General features: G+C 58.8%; 1 protein-coding gene across 3 annotated transcripts; it reads right to left on the bottom strand.

The window, feature by feature from the left end:
• Window positions 1-119: 119 nt before the first annotated feature.
• On the bottom strand, window positions 120-15,033 carry Chrna4 (cholinergic receptor nicotinic alpha 4 subunit). 3 transcript variants are annotated; one of them, XM_074075112.1, is made up of 7 exons: window positions 14,912-15,033; window positions 13,357-13,508; window positions 10,197-10,274; window positions 10,026-10,070; window positions 9,842-9,951; window positions 3,908-5,285; window positions 120-532 (listed from the first exon to the last, which is right to left on the bottom strand). In XM_074075112.1, exons 1-7 carry the CDS (start codon window positions 14,991-14,993, stop codon window positions 407-409), a joined length of 1,971 nt encoding a protein of 656 aa, XP_073931213.1. In that variant the 5' UTR covers window positions 14,994-15,033; the 3' UTR covers window positions 120-406. The 3 variants fall into 3 exon arrangements, with proteins under 3 accessions (XP_073931213.1, XP_020029312.2, XP_073931214.1); XM_020173723.2 differs by lacking the exon at window positions 10,197-10,274; XM_074075113.1 differs by lacking the exon at window positions 14,912-15,033 and having other exon boundaries at window positions 10,197-10,285; window positions 13,357-13,490.
• Window positions 15,034-15,486: the final 453 nt, after the last annotated feature.

A 15,486-nucleotide genomic window follows, 5' to 3' on the forward strand; every position in this document is an offset into this window, starting at 1 on the left:
CAAGGGACATGGAGGACTGAAACAGGACAAAGCCCTGTGGCCTGTGGGACCACCGCCTGGCTGTCTGCTGAGATAAGGATGAGTGTTGCTCTTCTAGGTCAGGAGGCTGACATGTCACCTTCTCCGGATGAACTTCAGTGGGGAACTTTAATCCGTGTGACTCTACCCTGAGGATGGACCATGCCCATGTATGTTCCGGCCCCTCAGTTGGCTGTCCCTGGGGCAGCCTGACCACCGACTTGCAGCTCCAGGAGGCAGTGTCTCTTTCCAAGGTGTTTCATGACAGGTTCAGAAAATGGGGGACAACTGGCAGGTGGTGTGGCCCCACAGAGCCCTGGGGACCAGGGGTGTGCAAGCCCAGCCCCCGCTGCATCCTGCAGGTGCCTGGGCCATGCTGGCTCTGTCCCTAGATCATGCCGGCCAGCCAGGGTGGCAGGAAGAGGCCCACGGTGCCCAGCAGGCAGACAATGACGAAGACCCAGAGGAAAATACGGTCGATGACCATGGCCATGTACTTCCAGTCCTCCTTCACCTGCAAACACAGACACGAGGTCACTCCAGCCTCACCCTTGGCCTTGCAGGCAGGAAGAGAACCTTCTGGAACTTGGCGTTGTGTTCCCATCAGGCACACACGCCTGCACACATGCCTGTGGGAGGTGACAAATAGGGGAGGAGCACATGGCAGTGACCCAGAAGCTACTGCAGGGACTGGGCATTAAGTTCCATGTGGAACAGCCTGGGCCTCTCTGAAGCCCAAATCTAAGATGCCCGTGAGTGGAATCCTGACGTCGGACAGCAGAGCTCCCTGCCACCTGCACCACCACAGGAGGCCAGGGGATCACATGGTGTCCCCAGCTGCCCTCACTGCCCAGAAGGCTGCACGCACTCGAAGGAGGCAGACACAGCACTTGCAAGAACGGGGTTGGATGGCTTTGTGATGAAACTCAATTTGCTAAAGTGGGAGCACCAAAGAGGCCTAGTCCACCTCCTCATGTGCAGATGTCAAAAGCTGCTGACCAGAATCCCTGGCCTAGGAGCATGCTGGGTACTGGGGCCCATCGCTAAGGAGAAACCCCCCCAACCCCAGCTCCCCAGTGGACAAGGTCTCACAAGCAAGGGCAGAGGCCTGACTGTCCATACTTGCTCTCCTGCCCCCAGCAGGCGCTCACAGGCCAGCACAGGCTCTGGGCAGGAACAGCGTTGCCAGGAGCCAGGGACAGAGAGTGGATGGTGGCGGTCAGAATTATGAAGCATAGTCTACCATCTGTGGTCAGTCAGCCCTTGCTTGGACTGTCCCACGACATAAGGGGACACTGAGGCGCCAGTGGCCAAGGGATCCATCTACCCAGTTCCTCTGTGGACCCCACAGAATGGACCCCAGCCCAGGCTCCTGCCCCTCCTAGGACTAGTGCAGGATGGCTACTTCCCAGGGTGCCTCCCAGGAGAAAGGCTTAGGAGGGCTGCTAGGCCCAGAGCTAGAGCATTCTGGAGCCTGCCCCTGCCCACAGCCCTCGCCTTGCTCCTTGGGCAGGCTGGCCACCATTCACACTGCTGCCCTGACCCACTCCACTGTCCTGCAGTGTGCATGGTCTCTTGTCCTAAAGGGCCTGGATAACCACTTGGCTTCATCAGAGCTGCCTTTTGAATGGACCATGAGCAGGTGCCCTGGCCCAGCTGGGCTGAAGACATGTGAGTGGCTGGAAGAGGAAGTGGCTGGCAGGGCTCAAGTCAGTTGAGGGACAAGCAGGCCTAGGAGACCTGGGCCAGGGGTAGGGTTTAGCTGCCCCGATCTGTCCTGATTTTTCAAGATAATCACAGGTTTTAAAACAAGCCTAAATGGGTGTTTACTTACAGAAAACCTCAGAACTAATGGGGTCACTTCTAAATAAAGAGCCCCTCCCAGGAACGGCAAGCAGCAGGCAGCCCCTTCTCCCTTCTGTGCCTGGGGCTCCAGCCCATCTCAGAGATGAAAAGCAAAACCCCCTGCAGGCTCCAGTTCTGTCCCTGTGAAGTCATCTTGCTTCCCAGCAGCCATAGCAGATCAGTGGCAGCAGAGGACTCTGTGCTGAGAATGTCCTGCTTTTGTGAGGACTTTGCCTAACCTTTTTTTTTGGAATACAGGGGTTTGAACTCAGCACCTCCTGCTTGCTAGGCAGACACTCTACCACTTGAGCCATAACCTCAGTTCATATTTTGCTTTAGTTATTTTTCAGGTAGGGTCTTGGTTTTTTGCCCAGGGCTGGCCTCAGACCTCAATCCTCCTATGTATAGCCTCTCTCATAACTGGGATCACAGATGGGAACCACTATACCTGGTTTGTTGGTTGAGATGGAATCTTGCTAACTTTTTGCTCAAGCGGACCTTCAACCTTGATCCTTTCCATCTCTGCCTCCTAAGTAGCCAGGATTGCAAGTGTGACCCACTACACCTCGCTGGTTTGAATTATACTTCCAATGGCATCTCTCGTTCCTCAGTGACCTGCTCCCTTACATCACAAGTTGGGAGCCATTTTTGTTTCCAGAGCTGCAGCAAGACATGGTCCCAGAATCAGCTTCTCCCCAGGAGGTCTCTGTGACCCAAAAGTTTCTGGAGACCCACAGAATGGCTTTGTAGCCATGGGACTCAGTGGGGGTGACTCTGAGGGGCAGTGATACACTGCTTGGATTATGGGACACCAGCCCCCTGTTTCTCTAGGGCTGACTTACCCCCAGGAGGCTTATGTCAGGAGGGCTGAAGCTAGACACATGGGGAAGGAAGGCGAGGAAGAGCAAATGAGGGTCCCCAAGAGGAACAACACTTCCAAGGATGGAGGTAGGTGCCCAGTGAGGACAAGACCAATGTGAAGGACAAATGCCAAGTGGACAGCAATGTCAGCTATAACAGGCTGACACAGCCGAGGGTCCAGGCTGGGCTAGACTGGACCTCCCCTGCCCATTCCTCCCCATCTATGCTGACTGGGGCTCATTTGGATCACCTCACAGGCCCCAGGGATCCTGGGTCTCAGCTTTGTCTGAGCTAAGAACCTGGGCCTGGAGTCCCCCTACCTGTGCCAAGAAGACAAACACAGAAGGAAAGAGGAACAATGACCAGAACTGGGCCCAGCACCTGCCAGAACCCTAGCTGTGTGTAAAAGTGCAGGAGCTGCTTTGGTTCAGGAGCTGACATTTGCAGAGGCACACAGCCATTCCTCGGACCGCTGTCCAATTGACACTTGGAGCATGAAGGGTGGGTGGGGGTAGACCAACCCAGGACCCACTCTCTAAGGTCCCCAGGCCCCTGAGGACCTTGCATCTGGGTAGTGTTCTGCCCCCTCCCCATGACTCTCTGTATGGCTGTGTCTCAGACCCCAACTCTCTTTCTTCCTGAGAGTCCTGACAATCTTCTCTTGGCCCCTCTCACCCATCCTGGGGCCCAGACACCTGCCCCTCTTCAGGTAGGAGGGGTGTGTGGAGGGCTGTGCTCAGGGCTACAGGTCAGAGTCAGCAGCAACTTTGCTGTGTTTTGGGGAAGGCGAGTGTAAGCCCCTGCCCATCACCCAGGCATGGCTGAGCAGTACCTCCCAGTGGCCAGCAACAGTCCAGAGATGCCACAAGGAAGACATCATGGGTGCTGGAGGGACAGTGCTAACTGCCTGCCCGCACCATGTGTGCCCGTCAGGGCTCAGAAGTCCCGATGCCTGAAGGGGCAGCACCTCAAGCTACCGTCTACCATCTACTCTGGGTCACCTGCCCTGCTTTACCACAGCTCAGCCCAGGCTGCTGAGCAAAAGCCACGCTACGTGTCCCAAAGGTGAGCAGCCACAGTCCGGGGCCGGGGTTTCTGGATCAGGTGCTGGAAACAGAAGGCATCTGCTGGTTTCACTAGGGCCAGGGGCACCTCCTCGACACAGCTACGGACAGGGACTTACCGAGAAATCGGTGTCTTCTGCCTTCAGGTGGTCTGCAATGTACTGGACACCCTCGACTGCCCGCGTCAAGGCCGGTGACAGGGGCAGGTGCCGGGGCGGTGCTTTGGTACCTCGGGCCTTGAGCACAGTGGTGACTGGGGACACGGGGGATGGCTCCTTGCACGTGCATTTGCATGGAGAGGGCTGGTCTGGGGGTGGGACCTTGGCCAAACTGGCTTTCAGGGAAGCGGGGGAGCCAGCTGGGTGGCTGTCAGCCAGGGAGGCAGGGCTATCTCGGGGAACAGAGTACTGGATACTCCGAGACCGGCACCGGACACCACCCTCAGCTGCTTTACAGGGGCTGGACATGTGCTGGACACTCAGAGACCTAGCTTTGGCGAGCCCCAGGGCTTCAGTGCTGTTGGGTGGGTCGCAGGGACCAGGCGAGTGGCACGGGCTGGCCTTCTTGGCCTCTGGGGTCTGCACAGCAGGGACCTGATCAGAGGGTGACTTGCAGGGAGGCTGGGACTCAACCGGTGTGTCCAGGGGGACACAGAAGGATGGGGTGGGTGACAGGCCTCGGCTGTGGGCATCACTCAGGACGTTGGGCTCCCCCTCTGGCTCAGGCCAGAAGTGTGGGGCGTTGACCATCTTGTGCATGGACTCGATGAGCCGCCGGCAGTTGTCCTTGACCACAGATGGCCGCTTCATGAACAGCAGGCGTGGCACGATGTCCAGGAAGACCCTGTGCACCCAGGCGGGCATGGTGTGCGTGCGCGGCGAGCGGTGGTGCACGTTGAGCACGAAGACGGTGATGATGATGGAGAGCGTGACGAAGATCATGGTGAAGAGCAGGTACTCGCCGATGAGCGGGATGACCAGTGACGTGGACGGGATGATCTCGGTGATGAGCAGCAGGAAGACGGTGAGCGAGAGCAGCACCGAGATGCACAGCGTGATCTTCTCGCCACACTCGGAGGGCAGGTAGAAGACCAGCACGGTGAGGCAGGAGATGAGCAGGCACGGGATGATGAGGTTGATGGTGTAGAAGAGCGGTAGCCGACGGATAATGAAGGCATAGGTGATGTCGGGATACACCTCAGCACAGCATTCATACTTCCTGGTGTTGTAGGTGCCCACGGCGTCCACGATGACCCACTCCCCGCTCTCCCAGAAATCCAGCTGGTCCACACGCCTGTGCATACTCACCAGGTCAATCTTGGCCTTGTCGTACGTCCAGGATCCAAACTTCATGGTGCAGTTCTGCTGGTCGAAGGGGAAGAAGGTGACATCGATGCTGCAGGAGCTCTTATAGATGGCTGGGGGGGTCCACTGCACCCGCCCGTCATGGAAGAGGTGGGCCTTGGTCAAGTGGGTGACTGCGAAGTCTCCATCCGCACTAGGCAGGAAGAGGGAGAAGGAGCGGGGTGAGGCCCACACAGACCTGTGCTTCGACACCCCCATGCCTGCATATGGCATGTTCCCGCACAGCAGGTCTCACAGCCTCACCTGGGGACTCCGCCAGCCACCACAGAGCACAGGGTTCTGTGGGGTGTGACACATGGCCCTGGGCCCTCATCCACCTTTGTGTCTTGGCTTATCACCCAAGTGCAGATGGCACGTGGTTTAGAGAACACGGGAGGGACGAGCCGCGCCCAGCTCAGTGTGAGGAGCAGCATTCATTACTGCTGGTGGTTATTGTGTGCGGGGCCAGTCTCCAGCTCCACTGCCTCCAAACACCTGCACCTCAGGGCAAAGCAGGCACTGGGACACCATGGTGCCTTTGTGCGTGAGGCAACAGAGGAACTTCTCATCCTGGCTTCCCATGGCCACTGCCTAAGCATTGTGAGCACGGAAGGGACATACGAACCCTTATCTTCCTCAGTCCTGGAGTTGGAACTGGCCCTACAGTGCACTAGCAGGCAGCCTGGAGGTCCCTGAAGGATAGATGGCCCCTGTGTGGAGTGTGTGTCCATGAGGACAGAGCAAGTGGGCCTATGTCCCACTGTTCCTGAAGGATGGGCACTGCTGGACCCATCTCCCTCTGTTCCTGGGAGCAGGAGTGCCCATCCTCCAGGAGCAGAGGGGGCTGGCCCATGCACTTTTGTTCCCTGGTGGAGGTCAAGGAGGTCCTGGTCTAAACAGCTGCTCCTCTGGCCCCTCCTAGGAAGTACAGTCTTGCTGGAGGTCAGTGGGCTTCTCTGCTCACCTTGTCCACACTGGGGTCCACAGACTGAAAATGGCAGAATGCAGGGCTGTACAAGGGACCTCCCAGTGCCACTGCCTCACCCCCTGCTGGGCTGGGCACAAACTCAGAGTGGGGCCTCAGCTGCTACCTTCTGTCACTGGTGGCCCAGTAGGCAGGGACATGAAGGCCACCTCCCTGCAGGCAAGGATGAGGATGCTTGCTGCAGGCCCAGCAGCAAGGATGGTGGCTGCACCACTGGGCAGGACACATGGGCAGGACACGACCTTGAGTTGTCTGATTCCAGGGCCAGTATCTGACCATTGACCTCCTGCTTCTCCCTCTGCTTCAGGAGATGTTGGTGTCCTGGGCAACAGAGCAAGGGACTACTATCCCTTGGGCCCTCTTCCTAGTGGCAGAGCTGCAGGGTCTCAGCCTTGGGCCTCCCAAACAGCGACATTATGCCTCAATCTGTCCATGGTGGGAATTCAATGACACCCGTAGGCTTTTCTCGGCCCCTGGTTATCAGCCCCACTGGATTCCCGGCTCTCCCCCTAGAGCTAGAAGTGCCCAGCCCCACCCCGTGTGTCCTGTGGAACCTGGGCTGCAGTATGCTACTCTCTCACCTCAGTTTCCCCACAAGGCCCAGGATGAACCCCCTGACTGTGGGGTAGTGTCCCCAGACACCAGAAGCAGCAGCCAAAACCCCAGCCCCTCTGGGAAGGCTCTGCCAACTTGGCTCAGAAACGATGATGGGAAGCCTTGTTCCAAAGCTAATGAGCTCTCTGAACCCAATTACATCCCCTGCTAACGGCGCCATCGTGCAACACAATGGTCTCAGCACCAGAGGACAGCACAGCCCTGAGTCATGGGCTCTGGCGCCTTCTGTTTGCTCAGTCCCCAGGACCCTTGATCCATTCCTTTACCAGCCTCCATCTCCCACCAGGGCCTCTCAAGGTCCTTGGGCAGAAGGGGCCCTGCTCCTCTAGGTTTCATCTGCCAGTGGACCCAGCACTCCTGGCCACAACCCGTTAGATCCTGTCCAGTCGCGGTGCCATGGCTGCTAGCCGGGGCCCTCAGGAACCTCCCCTCACTTGCCAGCCCTATTCCTGGAGCACCACCCACAGGCTGCAGAGACCTCAGCCCCCATGATCTCAGTTGGTACCAAGCCCGGTCCTCTGCTGGTTAACTTGTCTTGGGCTAGCGCAACTGGCTGTCTCTCCAGGGGCTGCACTGCATATGGAAGGAGAAACCGCAGAAGCTGCACCTTACAAGCATCCCAATGAGGTCCTGGCCTGGCACAGCCTGGCTCTGGCTTCCGCAGAAGCCGAGGTTCCCTCCGGGTGTGCGGGGGCGGATCTTGCAGTACATTTCAGTAGTGTGGAACTCGGCTCTGGTTTTTGCTTCCCTCTCCCAGACCCATCTTTCCAAAAATCAAAGCCTAGCCCCTTTGAGGCACAAATTAAAATTCTCACATGCAAGTGAGCGAATCCCTCACTCAGAGAACCTTCTGTAGGGAGGACATGAGTGGCTAAACTAACTAGCAGTGTGTCCTCAGATATGCAGGGGCTCTTCCAGGGCTCACTCACAGTAGTGACGCCCTTCCACAGCCCCAGCTGCTGGATCTGGGATTCTCACCCTCCTTCTGCCTGGGTCTGCGATGTCCTCGAGTGCTCTCCCTGAGGAACTCCTCCCTCCACCTCCCCAACGAAGGGCAGCAGTGCAGGCCCATCTCCTTCCACCTGACTTTGGACATGCGTTTCCACAAGACACGCCTGGGAGGCTCCAGTTGCAGAAGCAGTGATGGTGGAGCCCACAGGGCTAAATGCACACATAGCACAGTGGTTCTGGCTACTTTCTTCTTCCTACAGGATCTAGAGAAATGTCCCTGGAAGACTGCTAACACTATTCTCGGGACTTGGAACAAGGAGTCAAGCATAGACCAGGACTGAGCATTAGCACTGCACAGGCTGGCTGTGAGGGGAGCAGAGGGAGTGCCCCCTACAGCTTCTGGACCCACACACCACCCCAAGGAAGCTGGAGTTGAATGGATGCTTGGGCTGAACCATCCAACAGGACCCCATTCTGAGCTCATGCAATGTGTGTTTGGGGGAGGCCCTGTGTCTTGCCCCAAGCCCCACTTGACCCTGCATTCCACAGGTGAGGGAGACCCTCTTTCTGCCTGCCTGGGGACTCCTGGGCTCCAATCTTGAGGAAGCTCCAAGGGCACAGTGGGGGCCCCAGCCAAGGGAGTCCCCAAGACAACAGAAGACCTGGGGCCTCCCCCTATATAGCAGCGTGACTGATCACCTGGCTAGCAGCTGTTGGTCACCCCTGGAAACAGGCCTCTTTAGTGTCTGTGGTCAGACCTCAACATCAGTGTCAGGGTCCTTTCTCCCTCACAGTCCAAGGCCCTGTCTAGACAGAGTCTCAAGCACTAGCCTCAGCCTGCAGAGAAGCAGGATCCACTACTCCCACAGGTCCCAGCAGGGAGGAGAGACAAAAGTGACAAGGCAAGGTGACTCCGTGAGCTCCATCCCTGGGGATTTGGTTCCTGGCGCTGTTTATAAGTTCCCAGACCTGCCTGGCCCAATTCCCTCCCCCTACCCCCATCTCCAGGGAGTTTGTGTCCTTCCTGGATTGCAAATGTCCTCACGGGTTAAATAAGTATAGGATCCCAGGGGTGAATGATGGACAAATTGAGTTTGGGCCCCCAAAGGGCCAGGTGACTGAGAAAATTTCCAGGGCTCCAGGCTCAGACTGGATGATTGTGGAAAGCAGAGGATTTCCAGGATGGGAGACACTGACCACATGCCTTCTCACCCCACCAACCTTAATGCGTCCTGGAAAAACCAACTGCAACCCCTTCCACAGCGAGCCTGCAACCATCACTGCATTACTGCCTTCAATTAAGTAGGAAGGGGAACACAATCATTCTTACTCAAATAGGGATGTTTGTAGGTCAGGCAGACACCCCAGGGTCTGAAAGGGGCTGTGGGCAGATGGCTGGGCCCAGGGGGTGGAGGGGCTTCCATTTGCTTTAGTTGAAAGCAATGCAGGAACCACTGCCTGCTCAGGTCCTAAGTGCAACTGCAGAATCGGTGCTGGGATTCAGCTCAGAGAGTGGGCTGCTCCTGGTTCAGCACCCCAGCAAGAGTCTATTTGAAGGACAAGTGTGAGAACCCCAGTCCTCTGGAGGCCAACCCCTGATGCAGTCCACTCCTGGAAATGCCAGCCAGTTCCCTAGCATGGCAAGCTGTCTCCATGACCAGACTCCAGCTCAGCCCCCAGGAGCCTTATGACAGGCTGTGTACTCAGGGCAGAGGGGCAAGGCTTGCTAACTGGCACAATGCCCCAGGGGCACAGCCACAGGGGCGGGATTGAGAAGGGCAGAGGCAGTGCCCATGGGCAGCTGTCCCCTGCCTCCTCCTCCTCCCTGTGGCCTGCAGGGTGCTCCTGAAGGTGAAGTGCATATGGCCGGGTAGAGCACTGGTTGTGGAAATGACTGCAGCCTGGACAAAGTGGCTCCAGGGCGTGCGGTCATCACCAAGGCAGAGGTTTGACCCATTCCCTGTCCTTGGAGGCAAACAGAAGGAACCAGGGGGAGGTCCCCAGGGTCAGGACGGGCAGGACCAGTGCCCCAGAGTGGCTAGCGGCCACTCTTGATGCTCGGACCTCAGTGTCTGGAGTGCTCTCAGACTCGATGCAGGCCTGCATCCTCCTCGCTGGGCTCAGGCCCAGCCCCAGCCCCCAGGGTCCCAGGGGCTCACTTGTTATAGAGGACAATGTCTGGCCTCCAGATGAGCTCGGAGGGGATGCGGATGGAGGTGACATTCTCGTAGTCTCTGGGGTCCCAGCGCAGCTTATAGTCATGCCACTCCTGGATAGGGACAAGAAGTGGTCGTGAGGGGATGCGAGCTGCGGGACTGGGTGGGGAGGCCCCTTCCCACTCACCTGCTTCACCCATACATTCGTTGTCATCATCTGGTTCTTTTCATCCTAGGACATAAGCAAGAAGAGGACTCAAGATTTGTCCTTGGTGATAGGATCCACCCCCACCCCGTCTCCCTCTCTGACCCTGAGTCTCCTTATCTACAGCCAAACTCCTCAGAAGGGAGTGAGCACCTCATTCCTGGAGACTTCCTGGCCCAGGGTGGCAGCCTGTGGTATCTTAGGAACAGAGACAAGGGCCCTGGAACCTTCCTAGAAGGAAACTGGTGACAAGATTTGGCTGATGTTACACACACCTGCTCCACTCCAGCTCGGGCTCTTGGCTGCCTGTAGGTTCAGCCTCCTTCCCAGACACCTGATGGCCCCCCCCACCTGTACTGCTTCCTTTCTGCTCCCAGCAGATGAGCCCCAAGAGCATGCACTCCAAGCAACCACCACAGTCACCCTGGTGTGAGTGGGTCCCATCTGCTGGCCTGGGCAGCCATGACTAAACTATTACCGGCCCAGGGAGGGTGGAATCAAGAGGCCCTGGCTGGTTTGACCCAAGGTCACTGTGTGGCCACCAGTCCAGCCAAGGAGTGGACCACATGCCCTCTGAGGTCCTGTAGCTACTATCCTGACTCACCCTCCCTCTCTTTTGCCTTGATTTCCCCTTTGTCACATTCCTGATGAGGAGGAACAGACTTGAGACCTGTGCTCTGGGGACAGTCAGATCCTAGGAGGAGTTGGGACCTTCTGGAGAAAGTGAGGGTGCAGGGATCTGTGGGAACAGGAAGGGCCCGGGATCCTTACAGTCCTGTGGGTGCTGAATGACCACCCAGGCGGCCTAACCACACCATGCCCGCTTGGCATCCAGCAGGGGCCTGTGGACTACCCAGCCATGATCTGGAGGAGCAGCACTGGACTCGCTTGGAGAGCAGAGGGGTCTGGCCTGGGGCACTCGGCACTGGGCAGTGTCCTGAGTGAGGAGGCCCCTCCCACCTCTGATGGCCAGCTTCCCCTCTTCAGCCCCAGAACAGGGCAAACAGGGGTCCAGTGAGAGCCACTTTAGCTCCTGACCCCTGGAGGGAAGATACCTTGCCTAAAATGGGGAGGGTGTTTGGGTCCTAAGGAAGCATCACTGGCTGGTCCGGGGGCGGGCCACACCCCCTGGGCACCCAGGCTCAGTCCTGGGTTCCCTCCAGCAGAGCTGGTCACCCAGCTGCCTGAGCAAGTTCCTTCACTGGCAGGATGCCGAGTGGGTCCAATGTGGAGCAGAACACATAGCCCTCTGCCTGGCCTCAGTGCACCTGCTACCCTGTGCCGTCTTCACAACCCCATCACCTTACAACCTTGTCCTTGCACGACCTCATTGCATATCCAAGGTTACTGGGCATGGAATGCCTGCCCCACCCGTGGGAACTCCAAGGCCCTCCAAACAAGCCTTACGGTGGCTGGGCTGGGCCGTCTTGCCTTAGCATCCTGCCCAGCCCCCTTGCGTCGCTCCCCAGGTGCCTTGGAGCCGGCACATGGGTCACTGTGCTCTCCAACACATTTCACAAGGACTCAGCATCTCTGGGGATTCCATAGCCTCTGTAGCCAGCGCCAGGTGTGCATCCTCACACATGGCAGCACCCTCCCCTCCAGGAGTCGAGGGGGCACAGGCGAACCGGACAACAGGGTGGGAATGCCTGGATCTCAGACCCTGGTGGGACATGTAGAATGGGCCAGACACAAGGCAGCCCCTTCCATCCCACCAGCATGGCCAGCAGCCTTAGGCCGGTGTTGAGGCTGTGTACATGTGGGTGCATATTCACTTGTATCCTTTGCCAGCTTCAAGGCAGAGGGCAGGGCCAGGAACTGAGTCCCTCATGGGAGCCTCGGTGCTGGGTGTTCTCTGGGCCTCAGGGTCTCCTGGGGAAACTGGGGTGCTGCAGCCAAGGAGCACCTGAGTAAGCAGGATGAGCTCTGGGGAGAGGCCAGGCAGTGGCAGCAGACCCAGAGCCTTAGCAGTCACCAATGACTGCTTCTGCCCACCACCACTTTGCAAATCTCAGCAGGTTGATGGAGCCTGTGTGTCTGGCACCGTCCTGTGGCTGGGCCTCAGCCAGGGACACTGTAGGAGCCATTCAAGAGCCAGTTCCAGGATACCTGAAGGCAGAGGTGTCAGTGACCATCTCTGAACAAGCCAAAGATCACCACGATTTCTGGGATGCTGCCTACAGCCTGAGATGGTGAGGCTGCTCTCAGCCCACGTCAGGTAAGCACACTAGGGTGGCCAAAGGTCCTCCAATATGCACAGTGCCAGCCTGGAACCAACTCCTCCCCTCACTGCAGACCCCAGGATAATCCTGGTAGGAGTGGGTGGGCCTTTGGCCCCTGGAGCAATGGTTCCTCCTCCCCAGATTCAGGCTCCATCCCTGGAAAGAGCTGGAACTAGTGTGCTGGGTCCCAGAATGGAAGCTTGAGTCTTTCCAACCAGATGGCCTGTGACCTCTCCTCTTGGCTACACCTCCTGGCCAATGTCCTCCAAGCCAGGCTGAATCCCATGCTCCAAGGCCCAGTATGATGGGCAGAGCCTTGGGTGCTGCTGAAACTCAGGGTAGGCTCCCCAGGCTGTGCACCTTTACCCAGCAGGACTCCCAAAGGACTCCACAGGGAGTAGCTGAGCCTGACCAGGAAATGATGGGTGTGTAACTGAATATCTCTGCTATGCACAAGGCCTGGGAGTGTGCTTTTCTGGGCTGTGACCTTGTCTCCAATTGCCCTCTGCACGCCAGGCTCCTCAGGCCACAGGGGCCTCTGGCTGGACCTTGTGTATCCTCACTGCAGCCTCTTCAGACCCCTACCAGGAAAGTAAATACACCCCAAGTGAAAAAGATTTGTCCAGACCCTACATTCCAGACCAGCAGACGCTCAGGGCTCCCAGGACCAGCTGGAGGCGGGGTGCCTCTGTGGCACTGCGGTGACCGCCCCTGCCCACTGAGGTACAACAAAAGCCCTGCAGACCAAATGCTCAAGATCAGGGCAGGGCCCTCCTCGACATTTTCTCTTCTTTGCTTCTAATAATGTCCAGTGGACGGCAGAAAATGTGGCCATCAGCTTTCCTGTGGGCAGGGGAGAGGGCGGCCTGACAGAACCAACCCCTCCTCCTCACAGCCAGGAATGAACACACACCTTTTGGGGTCCAGTGGGCCACAGCAGATGGCTAACGTTAGCCAGCAACCACAGGAGAACACGATCACCTGCATCTCAGGGTGGTGTCCTCTGCCTGTCCAGTAGCCCCCCTGCAGAGCCCTTGTGGGCAGGGTGACCCAGCTCTCACATGTGACAGCCAAGCCGCCTCCACACTTACCACATCAATGAGCTGGGCAATGGATAGGCCAAAGCGGACGAGGACCACGTCAGAGATGTTGGCCACTGGCCGGGACCATTTGTTGTAACCAGAAAACAGTCGCTTCAGGAGCCGCTCCTCTGCATGGGCCCGGGTCTCCACAATGCTGCAAGCTGCAGGGGAGGCAGGTGGGAGCACAGAGGCAGATAGAACTGGTGGCTGTGGGTGGCCGTGCAGGTTGTCCCCTCCAGCTTTGCGCCAGGTCCCCTTTCCTCCAGTTTCTCACACACATCACCTCCCTCCTCGGGATGCTTGCACGTGCCACTGCTGCAGTGGGGTGTGCTCTATCTTGCTCCCCACCTTGCACCCCCCCCACACCCTGGTGTAAATATAACTTCCTCGGGGAAACCTTTCCAAACCCTATGGGCTGGGTCAGGCCTTCCTGCACCTCACCTCAAAACCAGACAAGTAACACCATAAACACCGATGTGGGTAAGTCTTCCCACAGTCAGTGACTTCAGAGGGAAGAGCTGTATGTATTTCCCAAGACCAGCAAAGACAAAGGACAAGGGTGACTACAGCAGAGGCAGAGCGGGGGAGATGTGGAAGGAGGGGGAGGATCCACCTGGCAGAGCCTGCTTCCTGTGAACTGCGGGAGTCCTGAGTTAGTGCTCAGAGGAGCGCGTCCATTGCCTGGGGCTTCCAGTGCCCACTCTGACAACAGATCTGGCACCCTCAGAGCCACAGGCGCCCTGAGGCTGGGTGTCCTGCAGGAGTCCCACTCTACCGCCTGGGGGGGGGTTGTACATTCAGCCCAGCACCACCAGCCCCTCTGCGTCTCCCTCATCATCCCCCATAGGTCAAGGGCTTCCTTGCTTCTCCTGGCGGCTGCATCAAGGAAGGGGCTGACATGGGGGAGGATGGGGGAGGGGAGATCCTTGCTCTTGGCTGGGTCCTGCTCACCTGAGAGCCACAGATAGTACCTTAGGTCAGTCCTAGACCCAATACCCTTGGCTCCAGCTAAAGCCCTGTTTTTTCTGGTCCCTTTGGCCAGTAAGGTACAGCCTGCTCCTCACGGAGGAGGCCCAGGGTTAAATTCCCTGCAGGAAGCCCCTGAACCTAGTGGGGCACAAGGTGCACGCCCAGAGGGTGGGAGGTAGAGGGGGACTGGAGGAGCAAGAAAAGTGGGGTTGGGGCCTCCAAGGGCAGAGCCACCGCCAATCCCCGAAACCAGGAGCAGACAGGAAGGGTCTGTTGGGAAATTTAGCCGGTGGATGGGCCCCCCTAGATGGGCCCCGCCCCTAACCAAGTTGGAGGTTCTGGGTCCAGCTCTGGAAATTCAACCCGAACCCCTCAGATCCCCCCACCCAAACCTCTCTCCCGGTCCCGGGAGGTTGACTCCTTGCTCAGCCGCTCAGCCCGCCGCAGGAGGGTCCAAAGCAGGGAGTCTCCGTGGTCGCCCCGTTGCGCGTACCCGCGGCTTGGCACCGCAGCCCGGAGCCTCCCCTTCTCTGACTCTGGGGTCCCGAGCCCCGGATCCAGGCGAAAGGGTCCGGCTCAGCGCCTCGCAACTTACCGGGCAGAAGGCCGGTCCCCAGGAGCAGCAGGAGCAGCGGCAGCGACGGCGGCGGCGGCGCCCCGGGGCCCCGGAGCTCCATGGCGCACTGAGCGGGCTCCGGCTGCGGGCGGCTCCCGGCTCCGCCGCGCCCCCGCTCCGAGGCCCGCGCGCGCCCAACTTCACGGCCCGCGCCGCGGCCGCTCGTCCCCCGGCCCGGCTGGGCGGCTGGTCCCGCGGGGCGCGGTGGCGGCAGCGGCGGGGCGGGAGCGCGAGGCTGCGGGCTCCACAGCGCGGCCCCACCCGGACCTGCCGCCTCCAGCCGGCAGGAAGGGGGAGGGGAGGGGGAGGAGGGGACAGGGAAGGGAAGGGAGGGGGCGGACGGCGCGCGGAGGGGACGTGGAGGCCGCGCCTGGCAAACTTTCCTGGTCCTCTGTGGTCGAGGTGGGGACCCCGGGGGATCACTGCGTGCAGCTGGGGGTCCCAACGCTGGACCCCAACCCTCGTCAACCACTTGACCCCCACCACCAACAGCCTGAAGCTGGGGGCATCCATCTGCGTCCCGCACAGATCTGGCTAACTCCATCACTGCACCC

Source organism: Castor canadensis, chromosome 5, assembly GCF_047511655.1.
Source record: "Castor canadensis chromosome 5, mCasCan1.hap1v2, whole genome shotgun sequence".
Lineage (NCBI taxonomy): Eukaryota > Metazoa > Chordata > Mammalia > Rodentia > Castoridae > Castor > Castor canadensis.